Below are 21,580 nucleotides of genomic sequence, written 5' to 3' on the forward strand. Positions count from 1 at the left end.
GCATCTTTTCATGTAACCCTTGGCCATTTATTTGTCTCCTGTTCAGGCCCTCTCATCATTTTTAATTGAATTGTTTGTTTTTTTGCTATTGAGCATCAGGTTACTACTTAGTATATAATAGGTGTGTTTCCTTTAAAAACAGATAAAAAACAAATTTTAAAGATATGCTTAAACATTGATCTAGTTCCTTGGCTGAGTTTTCAATGACATCTGATGGTATTTATTAGAAAAAAATTGCATCATTTCCTTTGGTCTCTCAATATGCCAATAAGAACTCCTTGACCTTCAATCACACTTTAGAAAAGGGAATTATAGCTTTTCATTTCTCATTGTGTCGGAGAAGGCAATGGCAATCCACTCCAGTACTCTTGCCTGGAAAATCCCATGGAGGGAGGAGCCTGGTAGGCTACAGCCCATGGGGTCACGAAGAGTCAGATACAACAGAGTGACTTCACTTTCACTTTTCACTTTCATGCACTGGAGAAGGAAATGGCAACCCACTCCAGTATCCTTGCCTGGAGAATCCCAGGGACGGGGGAGCCTGGTGGGGTCTATGGGGTCACACAGAGTCGGACACGACTGAAACGACAGCATCAGCATTTCTCATTGTGTAGTTAATAGAGTAATTAACAAGCTAGTATTAACCTTTCAAGGGCTGACTTAAGTTTCTTTCTTTAATGCCAACACAATTATTTCAGTTGGATAAAAGCATAAAAAATTCAGTGTGAAAATGGAACAGGAGATTTTTTTAAAACGCTTATTTGACAAATCATACTCATCCATTGGTCATACAAATATCACTTTCTACAAAATCCTTTTAAAATTTAATTACAAAGTAAAACTATTTGTAAACTTGTTGAAATAGATATTATAAAACATTTTATCTATCTGTGCTTGATTATTTGAAATCATATTAATTTGCATTTGAAAATTTTTATCATATTTATGTTACAATATTCTTCCTCCATATTACAACTAATTCAAAGCTGTTTAAAATACTCTAAAGACAAACATATTTAGCAGAATTAAAACTACTCAATGTGGAAGTTCAGACAATGAATATATATTTTTAATAGGTGATTAATAATTTTTGTCAATATTAAATCACTACAAATCATGCTAGTTTTATTTAAAATTTGTTTTTATCTATAAAATTATGACTTTATTACACTGACAAATTTGACTTACTATCAATTATTTTTTAAAATATTGTAATTTGCATAATATTCAAGATTAGATAGATCAATGTTTCTCAAAGTTTTGTCACTAGACCAGCAGCATGATCACTTGGGAACTTATTAGGAAAAAACTCTCAGGCCACATCCCACACCTACTAAATCAGAAGCTGGGAGTAAAGCCAGCAAGCAGTGTTTTAACACATTTCCCTAATGATTTTAATACACACTGAAGTTTGAGAATGACTAGACTAGGTTATGATATAGGAAAAACCATCTCCCAAACCACAGCAATTTAACAGAACAAGATTTTATGTCACATAAAAGCAAGGTCTGCTATAGATCTAAATAATTTCCCAAGGCAAGTCTCTTTGATATTTTAGCTCAGTATTTTGAGATACTTCAAACAGTACAGGCAATTAAATGCTTCCACCCAGAAATGAGGAGCACTCCTGCCCACATTCCATCACCGAAAACAATCCATGTGGTCACACCGAAATCCAAGGGTTAGGTGTGAGACTTCAACATCTCTACATCTATAACTAGAGTTAGCCACATACTGATAAACATTAGTAATGCCTATCACAATTAGTTATGTGTCCCATTCCAACTGCAAGTCCTTGAGTACAACCCGAGAGTGACTGAATAATAGCAGTTAGCCTAGAAACCTCTAGTTTTAACAGTAGCCCTGGAAATCCCATTACTTGATATCAATTAAATTTAAGAACCAGAGCTTTGGACTTTAATTTTAATATCTGTTATATGATAAACTTTCTTTTATCAAAAGGAAGATGACTGAGTTCACAGAAATGCAAGAGTTTGGATGAGTAAAATAATACCTTTGGTTATTATATGAAGGAAGGAAAGGTGTATATTAGGTTTTGCATCATCATTAGCTTCCACTAACCAAAGCTCTCTGTATGACAGGATAGATTTAGTACATTTTTAATGCATTTATGCAAAAAAATTCATTTCTTGAGGTTCTTTTTGAATCACTGAAATACAAACAGAGTGGACACTGCACCACCTCCAAATTGGAATAAATCTAAAATAATGATGCACAATTAGCCTGTCTAGAACTGGGGTGTGAACTCTTTTTTACTTTTCAAAATGTTTGATTCTAGAGAACTTTGTCCCCAAATATAGTTTATATACCTTATATTTAAAACAAGATAAACATTTACAGAATATTGAATAGGAAACAAAAAACTGTTTCAGAAGGCAGTCGTGTTCACCTGATGTACAATGAATATCATTGTCCCATTCAGGATCTCAATCTTTAAAAAATTATTTCTGATACAGAACCAATTTATTTTTAATCAAGTATCTGATAAATGATCTATTACATCTTGCAGAACTGAGTATGTCAGACTTTTTTTCCTTCTTCCCCTGAAGTCTTATTACAATTATAAATGAATCCTATCACTATTTTAGGGGTCAGTGCTATAGACCATGGGCTTCCCAGGTGAATTAGTTATAAAGAATCTGCCTGCCCATGCAGGAGATTCAAGATGAGGGTTCAATACCTGGGTCAGGAAGATCCCCTGGAGAAGGACATGGCAACCTACTCCAGCATTCTTGCCTGGAGAATCCCATGGACAGAGGAGCTTTCCAGGCTACAGTCCATGGAGTCTCAAAGAGTCAGTCACGACTGAGCAAATGAGACCACAACACAGCTCTGGGCCATAACCACGACTAACTAACTCGTATACAAATAAGTCTGTATGTGGGAAAGTCTCTACAATGAGTTATCTTTAAATAAATAACTTACCATTGCCAAGACATATGGAACATGTCATAATGGAACATATATATATGTAGCCATATATGTACATATATACATAAACACATATACACACATTAAAAAATGACAGATGTCATAAAAAATCTCCTTCAGTTTTCAGTTTCTGAAAACATCCTTCTCTAAACTAAAATAAAAAAAGCAAACACACACACACAAAAAAAAAACCCTGCTTTACTTAAAATTCTTTTTCTCTTCTCCCTTGGTTATTTTTTTTACCTTCTTGTTTTTACTTGAAATACTCTTTCTTCAGATACTCCCATGACATATTTCCTCAGCTGATTCAAGTCCAAGCTCAAATTTCACTTTCTAAATATGATCTCTTCTGACAATGTAGCTTAAGATTGCAATACTCCCTCTCTTATACTGCCTACATGACCCCATTGCTTTATTTCTCCCCATGACACATCACCTCTGATCCTATATACAGACATATCTATTTTGTTATTATCACTCTACACTAGAATGCAAACTCCACAAGACAAAGAAGTTTTGTCTGTTTTGTTCACTCTTGTATCTCCAGTACCTAGAAGAGTAGTGACACATAGTAAATGTTTGATAATTATTTGTGAACTAAATAAAGAAATAAATTATTTTTAAAAAACAAAGGAAGAAGCAAACAAATGATAAATTAAACATAAAATATTTAGAGCTCTTAGGCTAAGGGAAGTGTCACGTTTGCTACACAGGTCATGTGAACATGTTGATAATTGTATTACAAAATTGATGATGAACTATGTTATCAACTAAACTCTTGCATCGTATGCACAAAGAATAGAATTATAAACTCATGTCAGGAGAAGTTAGGGATGGTTACTTCACAAATTACTTTGTAAGAATATTTTAAGGTACACCTGGAGGTGGTGAATAGAACACGGAAAGAGGAGAGCATAAGAAGTCAAGAGAACAATTTGTGCTCAGCAAAGAGATTTGACAGAACAGAGGATGACTGTTGCGGGTGAACCACAATTATTCAGGGAGAGCTGCAGCGTAAGTGTTGAGAAAGGAAAGACCAGGGAAAGAAAACCAGAGGCATGAGAGTGCCAACGAAGAAAGCCATGCATGCCATGCTATGGATCTAGAGCTCATCTTTCCAAGAAATGAGGAGCCACCAAACAGCTTTATGCCTGGGCATGACAGCATCACACTGCCCTTTTTTTTAAAAAAGACCATTCTGTCTGCATCAGAGACATGAACTTAAATAGAGTAGAGGACAGAACACGGTCTAGGTGATTTAGGATAAGGAATATTAACCAAGACAGCTGGTCAGGGTGGAGGAAGAGGTAAATCTGAGAAATGTGAGATAAAAATGATAGGTATTAAGTGATCAGTTAGAAATGAGGCTTGAGAGGACAAACAAGAATCTAGAATGACCACGAGGAATCTAGCCAGATAAAGAGAGAAACCCAGGAGAAAAGGCAAGTTTGGGAATAAAGACATTGTTATGCTGGGTGAAATATCCATATAAAGATGACCAACGGGTGGCTGGATCTACGAGTAGGGCACTTGCCAGAGGCTATCAGAGGCGTCCAGGGGTGAGTCTATAGCATACAGGCAAAGAAAGGCATGAGTCAGACGGCAGGCTTCAGGGAGAGTGAGGTAAACAAGCACAAAACAGGAAGCCTGGGAATAAAACCTTGAATAACATGAGTTTTAAGGAGCAGAGGAAGAAAAAAAAAGAGTTTAAGAGTATGAGAATGGGAATAAATGGCTGAAAAGAAGGAGATAACAAGGAGAGAATGATGGCACAGAGGCCAAACTAGGAGAATTTTACTTCCACTAAAGAAAGGAACAGTCAAAACTGTCAAGTACATCAGAAGGATAATTTAAGTGCTATCTTTCTCCTGAATAGCACAGAGAGGCAGACAGATCAGATCTGAAAAAGGCTAGGGGAAAAGTAACTACCAAGATGCTCACGCCAATATGTTCCAGATTTAAATACAGAAAACTGGCAGTGTTTGGCCATCACCAGGAGATTATTCTCACTTTATGTCAATTTTTTGTTGATTTTCTAATACTGGAAAATATTACTGATCACTGTAGACACTGTAGACATACATGTGTATTTACTCCACTATTGGCAGAAATATGAAATGTATGATTGTTATGGATTAGAAACTGTATATTTATCTTTCAGAGTTGGCAGTACTTTAAAGGTTTTAAAACTCAGAGAAAGAATTAGTTCTATGAACATGTTTAAAAATACTATCATGTAATCAGAGTTTAATAATAATATTCCAAACAATTTTGAGGCTTGCTTAAATAGGAATAAAGAACCTATGTTCATGCAGAACCAACTTGATGGAAACATTAATATGCCATGCTATGTAATCACCTATATCCAAATAATTAGGTTTAATTCATAATTGCTAATTATATTCCCACTTGGAACTAAAGAACTTGAAGGCTTTGTACTTAGAACTTACAACATATAATCAATCATCTTAGATCAAATAATCCCAGGCCTTGAAATAAAATTAAATTTATTTGGTTATATGTTTTATAACAGGCTTTCCTGGAATTACTATATTATTCAAAAAGTTAGTAACTTCTAAAAACATATTTTTCACATTAGCATCTATTGAATTATTTAATTTTATTTATTCTATTTAAACAAAGGTACCCCCCAAAATAAAATAATTTTTACTGTTAATTGACTTCATGAATGCATGCTGAGTCATTTCAGTCATATCCAACTCTTTGTGACCCTATGGACTGTAGCCCACCAGGCTCCTCTTTCCATGGGATTTTCCAGGCAAGAATACTGGAGTGGATTGCCATGTCCTCCCCCAGGGGATCTTCCCGACCCAGGTCGAACTGCTGTCTCCTGCCTCTCCTGCATTACAGGTGGATTTTCACCCACTGCACCACCTGGGAAGCCCCATTAGTTGACTTCACATTTTTCTTAAAGTAACTTTAATACCACACAGGAGTATCTAGAACATAGTCTATAAATAAAGTTCATTCAAGTCAATAAAGTTAGTAAAGAAATCATTTCTGCTTTTGCTTAGGATAAAGGTCCTAACCTGTTTTCCTATACTCATATCATGAAGTTAATCAAAGTTAAGTTTGTTAACGTTAACATCTAAAAAATTTACTGACTTTCCTTCATTAATTAAAAAAATTTACATTCTCTCTCCTAAATTATTTTCAGGTCTATAGGCGTCTTCATGACTGGCTACTCAGTAGCATAACTCTGAACTTTCTTGTACCATGACCCTGTTTTTTGTCAACTGTCTTCATTTCCTCCTATCACAAAGAAGTCCAAGTGGAGAGCAGAGGAATGTCAATGGGAGCATCATATGCCCATACTAAACTATTTTTCAAGATGGATTTCTGTCTCCAATATAACTGTATGATTCAAAGGTGCTTCAAGTTTAATGTGTTAAAAGTCAGACTCATTATACCTTTTCCCGCATTTCTTTTTCTTGTTTTCCTCTTTTCGGTAAATGTGCCGTTGATCAGTAGTCCAGACCAGGAATGGAGTGGTCATTCTTACCATCTCTCTCTCCAGTCCTTCTCCGTTTGTTTACATACTAAGTCCTACGATTTGTATCTCCTAAATCTTCCCAGAATTCTATTTCAATATCCTTCCATCAAAAATTCTTTAATTGAGACTGCTATCTTTTTTTTCAACTTGACTAATTCAGAAATTCTCTTGCTTCTGGTCTTATCCTATTCCCCATATTATCTGAATAGCCTGAATGCATTCTCCATACTGTAATCAGAGAAACTACCAAAAGAAGTTCTGACTGTGTCATTCCTGTTCTTAAAATAAAATAGACAAAACGAACCAAATAAAAACATAATAACTATCATTATGTCACAATATTTAAGAAAGTGAGTTCTGCAGTTGATACTGTTGGGTCAAAAATCCAGATCTGCCGTTGACTTGGGCTTCCCTGGTGGGCTCAGTCTTTAAAGAATCTGCCTGCAATGTGGGTTCAAACCTGGGTTGGATCCCTGGGTTGGAAAAAATCCCCTGGAGGAGGGCATGGCAACCCACTGCAGTATTCTTGCTGGAGAATCCCCATGGGCAAAGGAGACTGGCGGGCTCCAGTCCATGGGGTTGCAGAGTAGGACATGGCAGAGCAGCTAAGTACAGCACCATTTACTCGCTGTGAAACCTTGGGCAAATGACCTCAACTTTCTACATCTAACCGTCCTCATACTTTAAAATGCAGGACTGAAGATCATTTCTTTTTCTTAGAGTATAGTTAGGAATAAATGGAACACAGGACAAGGCATTATTTTTTTTTATTTTCTTGTGGCTGCGTTGGGTCTTTGGTTACCTCGCGAACTTCTGTTGTTGCCCTGCAGCATGTGTGGGATTTTCATTCCCCGACCAGGGATCGAATCTGTGTCCCCTGCATTGGAAGGTAGATTTTCAACCCTGAACCACCAGGGAAGTCCCCAAGGCATTTCTACTGTCGACATTTTTAAGCTCCTGCTAGGCTACATGGGAGCTATAAAGCACTTCACATATCTCACTAATCATGACAACAATCCCCGGATGTACGCATCATCTTCAATTTACAAATGTGTCAACTCATGTCTTTAAAGTCAAATAACTTGTTGAAAATTACACAACAGAACCAGGAATTCAGTCCACAGTCCAGTCTATGGATATCCCACTCTCTGTGTCCTTTTTGCTTGCCTCCGAAAGGTACTGACTGAGTTTCTGTCTATCCCTGAGGTACTCGATGTGGTTTGAAAAGCACGTTCACATCAGGCAGACACGACCACTACTGCTGTAACATGCAAGCTCCAAAGCACAGTAGCTAGGAAAAAGCTCTTTTTGATTTCTCCTACATTGGCCTTGTATACATTCTCCCTCATTCTTCCTCATCTTCCCTTTCCTGATGATCCGTTGTAATGAAGTGCCTGCAATTCCCTGACAAACCAGCTTCCCAGGCATTCTCACATTTGCACGTTACACCCTTAAGCTCCTTCTCTAGTTGAAGCATTTCTTCTTGTGCTTTATGATAATTTCAAAATTATCCCACCTTCTCCAAAATTCTCCTCTGCCTTTAAAACCTTTAAAGGCAGCTTTAAAACCTTCCACTCCCCTAAATTCTTTTATGTCTATATTCATCTCCTAAAATGTCACAATATTATTTTCTTGTGCAATATTATTTCTATCTGCACTTGTTACACTATAATAGTATCCTGCTCACATGCTCTGTCTCCCCCTCACTCAACTCTGAGCACATGGAGACAGAGTTTTACCTATAATCCTGTCTCTCATGCTGAAATAGCATCTGCACCTAGTACACAGAAGATGCTTGATAATGATTGTTCAAATAAGTAAACGAGCAAATACATTTTAACTGCTGTTCACATATAAGCACGATTCATTCCAGATTACTTATAAAATTTTTGAAATGATAGGAGAAATCATGTCTGTATATCTGAAAATTATTGCTGAATCTACTTATTCGATGGCAAAGTATTAAAAAGCCGTCAAACTAAGTCGACCTTGGACAGATGACTTAATCCATTGGAGCTTCTTTGTCTAAACAATGGGTATGACAATACCTTTTCACGCATTCATTCCTTAAATATTGATTCAGGTATTTCCATTAGCCAGGTAATACTAGGTGCTAGTGGTAGAATGGTGGGCAACCTTAGGTTCCAAGCTATTCAGATTTGTATTTGATCTAGTGGAAAATTCAGCCAAGCACAGTCATTTGTAATGTAATATGCCAGCAAATTTGGAAAACTTAGCAGTGGCCACAGGACTAGAAAAGGTGTTTTCATTACAATCCCAAAGAAAGGCAATGCCAAAGAATGCTCAAACTACCACACAATTGCACACAATTGCACACGCTAGGAAAGTGATGCTTAAAATTCTCCAAGCCAGGCTTCAGCAATACATGAACCGAGAACTTCCAGATGTTCAAACTGGTTTTAGAAAAGGCAAAGGAACCAGAGATCAAAATGCCAACATCCTCTGGATCATCGAAAAAGCAAGAGAGTCCCAGAAAAACATCTATTTCTGCTCTATTGACTATGCCAAAGCCTTTGACTGTGTGGATCACAATAAACTGGAAAATTCTGAAAGAGATTGGAATACCAGACCACCTGACCTGACTCTTGAGAAATCTGCATGCAGGTCAGGAAGCAATAGTCAGAACTGGACATGGAACAACAGACTGGCTCCAAATAGGAAAAGGAGTATGTCAAGGCTGTATATTGTCACCCTGCTTATTTAACTTATATGCAGAGTACATCATGAGAAACATTGGGATGGAGGAAGCACAAGCTGGAGTCAAGATTGCCAGGAGAAATATCAATAATCTCAGATATGCAGATGACACCACCCTTATGGCAGAAAGTGAAGAGGAACTAAAAAGCCTCTTGATGAAAGTGAAAGAGGAGAGTGAAAAAGTTGGCGTAAAGCTCAACATTCAGAAAACTAAGATTATGGCATCTGGTCCCATTACTTCACAGGAAATAGATGGGGAAACAGTGGCTGACTTTATTTCTCTGGGCTCCAAAATCACTGCAGATGGTGACTGCAGCCATGAAATTAAAAGACACTTACTCCTTGGAAGGAAAGTTATGACCAACCTAGATAGCATATTAAAAAGCAGAGACATTATTTTGCCAACAAAGGTCTGTCTAGTCAAGGCTATGGTTTTTCCAGTGGTCATGTATGAATGTGAGAGCTGGACTATAAAGAAAGTTGAGCACTGAAGAATTGATGCTTTTGAACTGTGGTGTTGGAGAAGACTGTTGAGAGTCCCTTGGACTGCAAGGAGATCCAACCAGTCCATCCTAAAGGAGATAGGTCCTGGGTGTTCATTGGAGGGACTGATTCTGAAACTGAAACTCCAATACTTTGGCCACCTGATGTGAAGAGCTGACTCATTTGAAAAGACCCTGATTCTGGGAAAGACTGAAGGGAGGAGGAGAAGTGGACAACAGAGGATGAGATGGTTGGATGGCATCACCGACTCAATGGACATGGGTTTGGGTGGACTCCGGGAGTTGGTGATGGACAGGGAGGCCTAGCGTCTTGCGGTTCATGGGGTCGCAAAGAGTTGGACACGACTGAGCAACTGAACTGAACTGAACTGATGTTCTCTTGAGAGAGGGTCACAAGAGAACCACAATGCTATGGGAATGTGTTGAGGGAAACCTATTCCTGCTTGGGAGCTGGGCTAAGGACAGCCTTTCTTTTTGACATCTAAGTCAAATGGTACAAATGAATATGTGAGCGCAAATACACAAGTGCATGTGTGTGGGTGTTTACTGAGGAGGAGGGGCAGGAGTCAGAATGAGAGAAACACGTGGACAGGACAGGACTTTTCAGAAACCAAAAGAAATTTAATGGCTCAATTTGAAAGACATAAGTGAGGGATTTAGATTCAAGTTTCACTGAAATATTGGAGAGGTATAGGAACTAGATCACATCAGGTCTTATAAGACTTTCAAAAAAGTTTGACTTTATCCTTAGACCTATTAACAGGATAATGGGTCAGAATTGCATTTTTAAAAATTACTTTTTACTGGATTAGCAGGAACATCAGTTAGGAGGCTGTTAGTAATAATCCAGATGAAATATTTTGAGTTAAGAGTTAGAAAGAATGAAAGAAATAAACAGATTTGAGAGTTTTCAGAGGTATAGAATTAAATAATCATTAGAGCTTGTTTGTGGGGCTGAAGAAAGGTTGGAATCAAGGCAGATGCTCAGGTTTCTGCCTTGGGCTACTGGTGGGCAGAAGAGCCAACTCCCTGAGGAAGCAAGGATAGTGAACTGAGAATCTATATCCCTAGAATTGCATTGTTTTTATAGAATTGCTCTGAAGATTAAGTGTCATAGTTTATGTACAATAGCAGCTACCTCAATGCCTAGGGCATCATAGCTGTTTTCTGTAGTCATTTCAACTTCCCTCTTCTCTTTTCCAAAGTTGTACCAGTAATTTAGTAACAAAACTGGGACTAGAATCCCAGACTTCTGTTTACCAGTTCAGAGTTCTTTGTTAATGGACTGCTGATCTATAAACAAAGATGAAACACAGGAATTTTAAGGCAAATATTCACAACTTATCTTGGAATTGCTTACAAGCTGAGAGCTATCCAACTTATTTTTAGTTTATATTTAGAATGAATCATATGTTCCAAAATGACTGACAGAAACACAGCTTTGTTTCTGAAGCCAATTCTTTTCCATCATTTTGGACATCATTCAGAGCTATAACAGACTTTCAGGGTGTTTAAAAGCATTCATCCGTGACAACAACAAATGCTAATTATCATAAAAAATAAACAGCTCCTGTTAACATCGTTCTAAGAATTTTTCCTACTCCAGCACTATATTTCATCTATCATCCCATCTGTTTTGGGGGTGGGAACAAAGACTGGATGAAAGTATAATTATCATGTATCAAACTGGACAACACAACAAAATAGAAATGAATATAAATGGGAGGAAGAGCACACATAATAAATCTGGAAAGGGAAAAAAGAAACATAAATAAAATGCATACTTCATGCCGCAATGAACAGCAGATATATAAGTCCATAATGAAGTTAATAATGTTTGTCTCATTGGGTATAAGGTGGATGTTCTCCCATTTCAGTTCACAATCCTAGCTGTCATCAGATTTTCTCCCACATGATCAAACAGTCATCTTGCTCACTTGGGAAGTTTACAAATTTTCTCTGTTGGGTTTCTCTGTTGAGTTAAAATTCCACCTTGAGACTTTTAAACATACCCAAACAAACAAACAAAAAAAGCGTACTTCTATATATTTATGAACACATTTCAAAGAGAATCTTCTATGTATCTTTGAGTCAGTTTTAGCCTCTAAAAAAAAAAAAATCAAGAATAGCAAAGTTCTCAAAAGTCTGTTAAATTAAAGTGAAGAGCGCACATAATACAGAGGTTACAGAGGCAATTATTTCACTACAAATAATACTAAAAACATGAGTAATTTCATGTCCTTAATTAGAAACTAGAAACTCAAGAAAGGCCAGGAGTTTGTTTCTTTTACTGGCAGATATTCATACCTGGCACTGTCCCTGGCACATAGCAGATGCTTCATCAAAATTTGTCAGATTAAATATTGCATAAAATGAAGCATTAACATGCTTTTTTTCCCCTCAGAGGATTTTTAAGGATACCTATAGGAAACTCCAATACTTTGGCCACCTCATGCGAAGAGCTGACTCATTAGAAAAGACCCTGATGCTGGGAGGGATTGGGGGCAGGAGGATTAGGGGACGGCAGAGGATGAGATGGCTGGATGGCATCACCGACTCAATGGACATGAGTTTGAGTAAACTCTGGGAGTTGGTGATGGACAGGGAGGCCTGGCGTGCTACGATTCATGGGGTCGCAAAGAGTCAGACATGACTGAGCGACTGAACTGAACTGATTCTATGAATAATCCTGTAATGACTCTTAGCATTCATATTGAAATAATCAAGGACTTTTGGAATATCTAAGTATTGATGTCAGCTTCAACTGTTAGCTGTGGTAAAGTTTCTTTTAAATAGTAACTTAAACTTTTTTAATAAGTTTAATCTCAGGTCAAGTTTCCATTAAAAGTCTATATATCTAATTAACTAACTAACTAACTAACTATATATATATATACACACATATATATATATATACATATTTATCTGTTTAAATTTGTCTCAATGAAGTAAATATTTAGAATAATACTCAAGCAAAAGATGAATTATATATGAAACACTGCTTTGCCAAACTATGAAGTGACCTTGATTACAAATCTTATTATCCCTTTATTCAATCACTCAAGAACCACATATATGAAATAAAAATGTCAAACCCATATGCATACAAACAGAATAGTAAGGAAAGGTGTTATATCATAAACATTTCAGACAGTTGCCAACTTTCTTTCTACTATGAGGGGCTTTAAGATAAAAAATAAGTGTAAAATATCACATCTAACATACATATATATGTATTGTATATGTGTGTATGTACCATGTGTATGTGCATGTACATATGAGGATATGTAACATTAAGTCAGAATAAAATGCCCTTCCTGTATTATAACAGGAAGGAAAGGAGAAGTAAATAAACAATAGATTCACCATGAATTTATATTCATATTTTGTATATTTCTATATATGACCATTCATAAACATAAGTGGAGCTTTCCAGGTAGCACTAGTGGTAAAAGCCTGCCTAGTTTTGCCTGGTGAATCCCATGGATGGAGAAGCTTGGCAAGCTACGGTCGATAGGGTTGCATAGAGCTGGACACAATTGAAGTGACTCAGCACACAAGCAAACATAAGTGGACCAATTTGCCACTGAGCCAGCCCTGGAGCATCATGTTATACATGCTCAGAGAAACCATTCACACAGAACCTGCCATTCATAAGTTGACATATATAACTTAATCAATGACAGAAAATAATGATTTAGAATAGAACAATGCAATAAATTTAGTAACTCTATTTTAAGCTAAAAAACACATCAAAGGTACTTAGGTTATTTTAGGAATTTAAGTATTCTTTCTAAAGTTAAGTTTTAAATAAAAATTTTACTTTTTTAAATAAAAAATGCAAAATTACACTTGGGTGTATATGTGCATGTGCTCTGTTGTGTCTGCCTCTTTGTGGCCCAGTGGACTGTAGCTGCCAGGATCCTCTGTCTATGGAATTTTCCAGGCAAGAATATTAGAATGAGTTTCCATTTCCTACTCCAGGGAATCTTCCTGACCCAGGGATCACACCGCACCTCTTGTCTCTTGTGTCTCCTGCACTGGTTGGCAGATTCTTTACCACTGTGCCACCTGGGAAAAGCTTGCAAAATTACACTATTAATGTATATTTAGACTTACTCTTTCTTATCACATTTTTTAAAAGATTTCAAATTATTTACATTGTTTCTCCAACCCTGTAACTCCCTGTTTCTCTGTTCTCTTGGGAGAGCTCGTATCTGTCAGTTTGCAGATGGTCAACTTTATTGGCAAATGGATTCATTTCTGTACATAGTTCTAAATACTGCATTCATAGAGTGTGCTTCAGGTGTATTTGTAGAGAGTTTAAATTCAAATGAATTTCATTTTTGATGTAAACATAAAGACATAGTGAAATGTTCTCGAATAAAATATTTTTAAACTCTAATTTAAAGAGCACTATTTAGACCAGTGATAAACATCTTAATGTGAAATTTCTTTTCACTAGGTAATAATCAAAACAGTATGCAGTTTCTTCACCAATATAACTTCCAAGGAAATTATTACTTTTTTTTACTTTTTACTTTCTCTGTATTTCTGAGACTTATTTTTATTTGATACTTCAAGATAACCATTCATATATAAAATAACATGTGTTACAACAAGAAAGCAGAGACAACCTCTAGCCAGCAAATATTCATTTAAAGACACAAAAATAAACACCATGTAGTAAGCCCTTATGTATGCGTATAAACAGTTCCCAAAACTCTAAGAATTTCAATGGATATTTTAACATGCTATACAGATAGAAAGGTTATTATTTTTCATACACATTCTTTGAACATAAATAATTACAGAAAATGTTAAGGCAAAATTCTGAATTTCTTTATTTCTCTAGATTTCTTGATAAGTTTCAGTGCCAGCTCATTATAAGGCTTTACTTTGGGAAAATACACTGAAACTGGTAGGAAAAAAAAAGCTTGAATAAATGTTTCAATATGATATTTCATACTATCTCTATCCTTCATCCAACACTATCGTTCACAGTAACTGATCATTCCCAGAACAAAAGTGCTTATTTTACACATACACAGGAAAAAAAAATGTATGATTCAGTTGTTCTTTATTTGGATATATGAAATTAGTGTTTGATTACAAATGTTTTTCTATCCTTTAATTTTAAAACAACAACAACAAAAAAAACAATAACACAGCAAGAATCTCAAATGAGTTTCAGAAAATTATCTACATTTAAAGCATAGGGCCAAAGGCTACTGATTTTTTCTTACCAGTGCTGTCATCATAGACAACTGTGACAGTTTTCCACTTGAAGAACTGCACCAAGTCCAAAATGGCACGGCTGAGTGAAGAGAAGTCTGGGTAGAGGCTGACATAGAAGGAATCTTTGTTGTCTGACACCTGGTGCTTCCAGCGGGTCTGGATGTGGGGAACCCCCAGAGCATTGCAGATAGACTGAACTGCATTTGCCGAAGAGCTGTGTGAAGGCCCGAAGATGGCAGCCACCCCAAGAGACAGCTGATCACAGGCTGCAGAGGAGACAGAAGTCTGTCAGTAATGAGAGGAGATGCCAGCGCGCCAACAGTACCACATTATCATTGTCCCAAAGGCATCATCCTGAAGGACGATTTGTTTGCCCTTAATATAACATCTACAACTAGCTGATTTTACATGTTGCCTAACTCCAAATATTCTCAGTTTGTTAGAAGGGAAATTCACCTAGACACCTGAAGCCTAATGTTCAAATATAATAACTTTGCAAATAATGTCAAGGGAGGAGTGGAGGAAGGAGAAAGAGCGAGAATATTTTAGAATTTAAGGGGTGAATATTCATTTTGCAAAAATACTTCATATCCAGGGGATACTTCAGGGAAATATTTCAAATCAGGGGAATAATATTCCTTCCCAAATTCACTGGTCATCCTCTACAATTTCAAATTCTGAATCAGAAGCCATCTATTTTTCATGGCCCATCTAAAAAGCTATGGTTGGGCACATAGTTTAGAATCTGCAATATCTGATGATACAGGTCAAGCTATGCATAGAAATGCCCATACAAAACCTGACATGAGTCACAGAGGGTGATTTCATAGGGATTAATCTCATTGAGTAGGAAGATAATCAAAGTATTTAATTAAATACAGAAATATTTAATCATCTCTTTTCATTTGGCTTTTGGATACTGTAAGACTTTTATGATGCACTAAATTAGTTTTAAGTTTACATTTATGTGTAGAAAATTTTATTCACATAAGTAATAATTACAGTAATTAAGAGACACATAAACAAATTAGAAGATATTCAGACAGGAATAGCAAAACTGTGACAGAACTTTAAATTGTGTAAGGTATACCAAAGCAAGTGGTAAGTTTGGGTCAAGAAAGTCAATAATTACTGGAAACATGAAACTCATCTTTAAATACATGAAGAATATGATCTGTGAAAGAGGCTAAAATCTGTTTCTTTTGACTGGAAAAGGAAGAATTAAGGCAAATGTATAGAAGTGTCTCATGAATTCTGACACAACTGAAGAGAAGAAATGTTCAAATGTGGAAGTCTGTTCCAAGAGGCAACAGTCTGTCTATCCCTGAAAATATATAAGGATGACTAAAATATTTAATAAATAGCTATTCTAAATGGAATTTAGGGATTAATTAGATTTTCAGTCTTAATCCTTTCAAAATAGTTGATCATTCTACTGTGCAAAATTTACTGATTTTTCCTTCAGAGATTTTGCCACATAAAATGCAATGTGATGGATGGATTCTTAAGCACAGAGATATTTAATAAATAAACTTTAGTTAGAAAAAAAAAACACATTTGTTTAATCTTTTCTCAAAAATGCAATTCAATATAAATATATAGTTTTTGAACACATATAGATTCTTACTTTTAAAGTAATAATTGGAATTCTGAATCAGTAGAAAGTTTGGAGCCTCAAGGTTTTCACTCACATAAATTTTAATTCACATACATTGAAAATAAAAGATCTTCCTTCTCTAGATTTTTGACAAGTCACAAATCAAGAAAAGTTAAAAACATTATATTAGCTTATACAGAGCTTCTGAAGTGTGTTTCAAAGAAAAAATAGAGTTTTGGGGTATCAGAGGAGTCATTTAAAAGCAATATATGATTCAATAATAATTCAAATTCTAATGCATCAGAGTTTATTGAGCAAAACAGTATTGTCTATTAAAAATATAAGATCAGATATCAGTGAAAATTTAAACACTGAACTTACATTCTTGCCTTGGAAAAATCAATTTAAAAAAGTTTAACAATGTCCAAATGAATTGGTATTTTATAATGAATCATATCAGTATCACATATATTATTGAGGCCTCATAAAATTCAAAACTATATTAGATCTCTCCTTTATATTAGTGGGCTTCCCTGGTAGCTCAGCTGGCAAAGAATCCGCCTGCAATGCAGGAGACCCCAGTTCAATTCCTGGGTTGGGCAGATCTGCTGAAGAAGGGATTGGCTACCCACTCCAGTATTCTTGGGTTTCCCTGGTGGCTGAAATGGTAAAGAATCTGCCTGCAAAGTGTTGGGAAGATGCCCTGGAGAAGGGAACGGGCTACCCACTTCAGTATTTTGGCCTGGAGAACTCCAGACACGACTGAGCGACTTTCACTTCATATTATCTCTTTACATATTGCTGTGCCACCCAAGCAGTCATAGGTCAACAAGCCAGTGCTTCACAAGACAAGATCCAAACCATGACATCCACCACTTCAATATCTCACAAAGAACGTTATTCATACACTTACTTGAGCTTTTTCAGCTTCAGGCAAAAGTCACTTCAGGAATTAGATTCCCAATGGATTTTTAATGAGTGTAAAATTTGTAAATCCTTTTTAATATTCTAAAAACCAAATGAGTTTACCACCTCATAATTTTGCTAAGATAGTCCCAAGGTAGTAAGATATTTGTTATCAGAACATTCTAGTCTACATTTTTATTTTATGTTGCTACTTTGAAGGCACCATTAGGAAATCTATTTATATTTTATTTATACCGTACTCATATTCCATATTCTTTGGTCTAAATTATTTCATTTAAGACAGAGCTTCTTCTTCCTAATGGAAATAATCATGAACGATGTCACTAATCAAATGCTCTTGTCTTGCAGCTAATGACTTATTTTGCAATTATGATGACACATGTCATATTTCACAATAACCTTTACCCCCCTTTTCAGCCTTCAAAACCTTTCATCACCCTGACATGGTTCTGAAATGTGAAAGCTTATTTTTATTCATAAAGATATGAATTCAAAGGGCAGGCAGAACATAGGCTTTGATAAACACTAGTTAGCTGGGGGAAAAGAAAGATACTTTCATCTTAAGAAATATTATATCTTATCAACTGCCATTAATATTAATGAATTTAGAAGAACTCTGTACTGATTTAGAATTATAAATAATTATGTACATTTCTATAGATGTCAGGTAGCTAATAAAACAATATTAGCATTACAGAATAGCAAGCACTGTCTTAAAAATAAGAATTTAGAACAAATGCTTTCTAAGTCCACTCCTTTGAGAAAATCTACCTTATGGAATTTAATTTCATGAATGCTAACTATGCAAAAGAAAAGATCACCTACTTAGACAAAGTAAGCCAATGAAAACATCTCTCAAAATATATTTATTGTTAAAACTGTTGTTTGGTTAAAATAATGCCTTGACAGTAGTTTCTCAATTACTTTCTTTCATATATGTATTAAACTCATATCTCAGAAAATTATATGTCTACTCTTATATTGAAAATACAGCTTTATAAAATAATAAATAAAATTCATAAGATATTTTTATTATTTCTTCATGTAATCCAATTTTTATATCATTAGCCATTTATTCTCAGTTACAAAAAGAAATATCAAGTGGCTAAAAAATAGGCAACATAAATGAAAGATTGATCAAATTTTTCCAATTAAGTTTTAAAATTGGGCTGCTGTTTTTAAGTCACTTGGAACCATAGAACTTTCAAGATACTCAGTAAATTAAGACCACAGTAGTAAAGTAGAATTGACACATAATGCAAATAAAAATGTAAAATTGGATTGTAAAACTTGGTAAAATTCACTGATGGTATTGTTTTATTTTAGTAGGTTCTTAAAATAGGAATAGTTTAGTAGTAAAACAAAAGGATTAATAGGGGAAAAGAAAACAACTTCACTATCCCAGACCTAACTACAATTCATGTTATAAGCAAATTTTTTCAGCAGGTAACCATATCACTTTACCTTTCCTGAAAAAAGAATGTATGTGCAGCTCAAAAAGAAATATTTGCATGAAAATATCTCTAGTGACTTATTAACTACTTTGTGGACTAAGAAATCTCTTAAGAATAGCTAACAATTTGAATTTCAGAAAACACACTATTAAATGTCTATCAATTACCTTTCTTGGATGCTTCAAAACTGTCATAGAGGTTTATCTTCTGGGTGTCATAGGTTAGGGTGGTATTGGGCAGCAAAGTTCTATTTCTGTTGATTGTGTTCACGGCAAATCTGAATGCAAGTTCCTCAGCTCCCATTGGGCCGGATTCCACATATTCAAAAATACCACCTGGCAAAGAAAGGAAAAATCACACAGTTCTTACAAGACAGAGAAAATCTTGGAAGGTATCTGTACTTTTATGTATGTATTTGGGTACTTAATTTGTGTGAGTGTGTGTGAGTGAGTATATGTGATTTGTCTAAGAACGTGCAGTATGAATACTTCAAATATTCAAATAAAATTTTGAATTTATGCCCTTTAACATAAATTCACACTGGCAAAACTTCTTTGATATTGATATCAAAATTTTATATGATTTGAATATGATTTTGCCTTTTTATTTAGTAGTTGCTTCTTTTAGGGCCTACATATATATAGATCCTGCATCAAGTACTGAACTCTCAAAGATTTGCACACAGTTCCAAAATAATCAGTCCTCTATGTTGATAAAAAGGTATAAGGTTAGCATTGGGAAAACTGTATTAAATTTGTCTCTGTTTATTCAGACATCTGAATTCCTTATCATAATTTTTAAGTTTTAAGTTTAATAATAACTTACCATATTAAAAACCCAAAATACTTATTCACTTGCAAATTGCAGCATTTTACTTGCAAGAAAAAGAACAAAGTAGAATTTTCTATGTGTTTTTCTCTCCATCCTTTTTCAGAAAACACTTGACATTTTTGAAAGATAGCTCTCCCGAATCACGAAATTCCCTTAGGCAGCGAATAACACTGTAGCAAATAATTTTGGTCACAAAATGTGGAATATAATTTAACAACATGTTCTTTCCATTTGGCACCTTCCATCAGCTGTGTCTCAGACCAGTCCCCTCAGTTGTGCCCCAGCCTTGATATCATCTCTCTCTCTTCAGTTGTGAGTGACCTAACTGAGACCTTTGTCTCCAAGAGAATCTCTTCCTTGTTGATTTGGTGAATGAAATGAAAGGGGGAGCACCTGATAGCTGACATCCTCCAACCTCTGTCTCTAGGAAACCAAAACACTTAAGATAATGAACACTTACTTTTCTCCCTTTCACACTTCACACCATGTGCTCTCAGCACAGCCATTCACAAATTAAACTCCCTTGAATAGGACACTTCCACAGCTTGCAATTCATACCTCATCAAAAGTCTCGACGCATGAATGTCAGGAGACTATACTATCAGCATACTACCTACTCTAAATTAGTAAGAAGTCATGGTATGGTAATAATTCCTCCAAATATGAGGAATTAGGACTCAGAAGATACCACAGTGATTGGACAAATTTATATTCAGGAAGAATTGGAAATATTTCATTTTACATCATATTAGTTGGAAACATTTCTCTTATTTTTTCAACTAGTTTGATGGTATGGTTACAGAACAGCCAACTTATTGTGAAATTATATTCTGAATGTGTTTAAATCCTGGTGAGTTATGCTAAGCAGAAGGATAATAAGTATTTATCAATATCCAAAGACTTAATGGGTGTCAACAACAAAATTAGATGTCATGTATGTGGAGGAGAACAGTGGCATGAGCATGGACTCCAGAGTTAAACTGTGTTTACTTTCTGGCTCTGCCACTTGTCATCCCAGGCAAACTGGGCAGTTGCTTAAATCTTCAGTCTGAGTTTCTTCATCTCTAAAAAGAGATGATGATGGAGCTAGTACATAGAACTGTTAATAGACAGCAAATTGTGTCATAACAAAGCACTTAGAATCAATGATTACCATAGAGCAAACACTACATAAGTGTTTAAGATTTCACTGAATCTTCAAAGCAATCCCAAGTAGTATAATTTTACAGAAAACAATCTTGTGACCAAAGATCATGCAGCTATCAAATGACAGAGGCAACATTAGAATCTGTTCATGCCTGTTTTGAAAGCCCTTGCCTATTCCACTACAAATTAGTAATTTTCTTCAAAATTTCATTCAGCAAAATACACAAAAATTCCTAATTCCTAAAATGTGAGATAAGATGACTTTAATAAAAAATATGCAGTTAGAAATGTAAGTTCATATATATATGGAACAGAAAAATAATTGAGTAATTGGAAAGTACTTCTTAAACTTAATTAGGAACACAGAATTGATTCCAGAAATGCAAACCTGAAGTCATTTCTTAACAGCAAAATAAAATGAAACTTTGAATCTTCTACTTCTCTCTGTTCAAGTTTTAATTTGAATGTGGTATAAAATTACCACATTCGGGTAATTCAGGAAAATCGGGAAAATCCCCTGGAGGAGAGCATGGCAACCCACTCCAGTATTCTTGCCTGGAGAATCCCATGACAGAGAGGAGCCTGGCAGGTTACAGTCCATAGGATCACACAAAGCCAGATACGACTTAAGCAACTTAGCATGCATAAATAGAAAAAAAGGATACAGAAATGGTCAACACACGATGATAGCAGGTTACAA

The 21,580-nt window shown here is 35.5% G+C and overlaps 1 protein-coding gene across 6 annotated transcripts in view; it reads right to left on the minus strand.

The window, feature by feature from the left end:
* GRIK2 (glutamate ionotropic receptor kainate type subunit 2) overlaps nt 1-21,580 on the minus strand; it is a 725,919-nt gene that overhangs the window by 423,724 nt on the left and 280,615 nt on the right. For all 6 annotated transcript variants that reach the window (XM_061131531.1, XM_061131528.1, XM_061131529.1 and 3 more), the window contains 2 exons: nt 19,071-19,238; nt 14,934-15,191 (listed from right to left, as the gene is read on the minus strand). In XM_061131531.1, coding sequence (XP_060987514.1) covers nt 14,934-15,191; nt 19,071-19,238 — 426 coding nt within the window. The remainder of the gene's footprint in view (nt 1-14,933; nt 15,192-19,070; nt 19,239-21,580) is intronic.

The sequence above is a fragment of the Dama dama genome, chromosome 28 (genome assembly GCF_033118175.1).
Source record: "Dama dama isolate Ldn47 chromosome 28, ASM3311817v1, whole genome shotgun sequence".
NCBI lineage: Eukaryota > Metazoa > Chordata > Mammalia > Artiodactyla > Cervidae > Dama > Dama dama.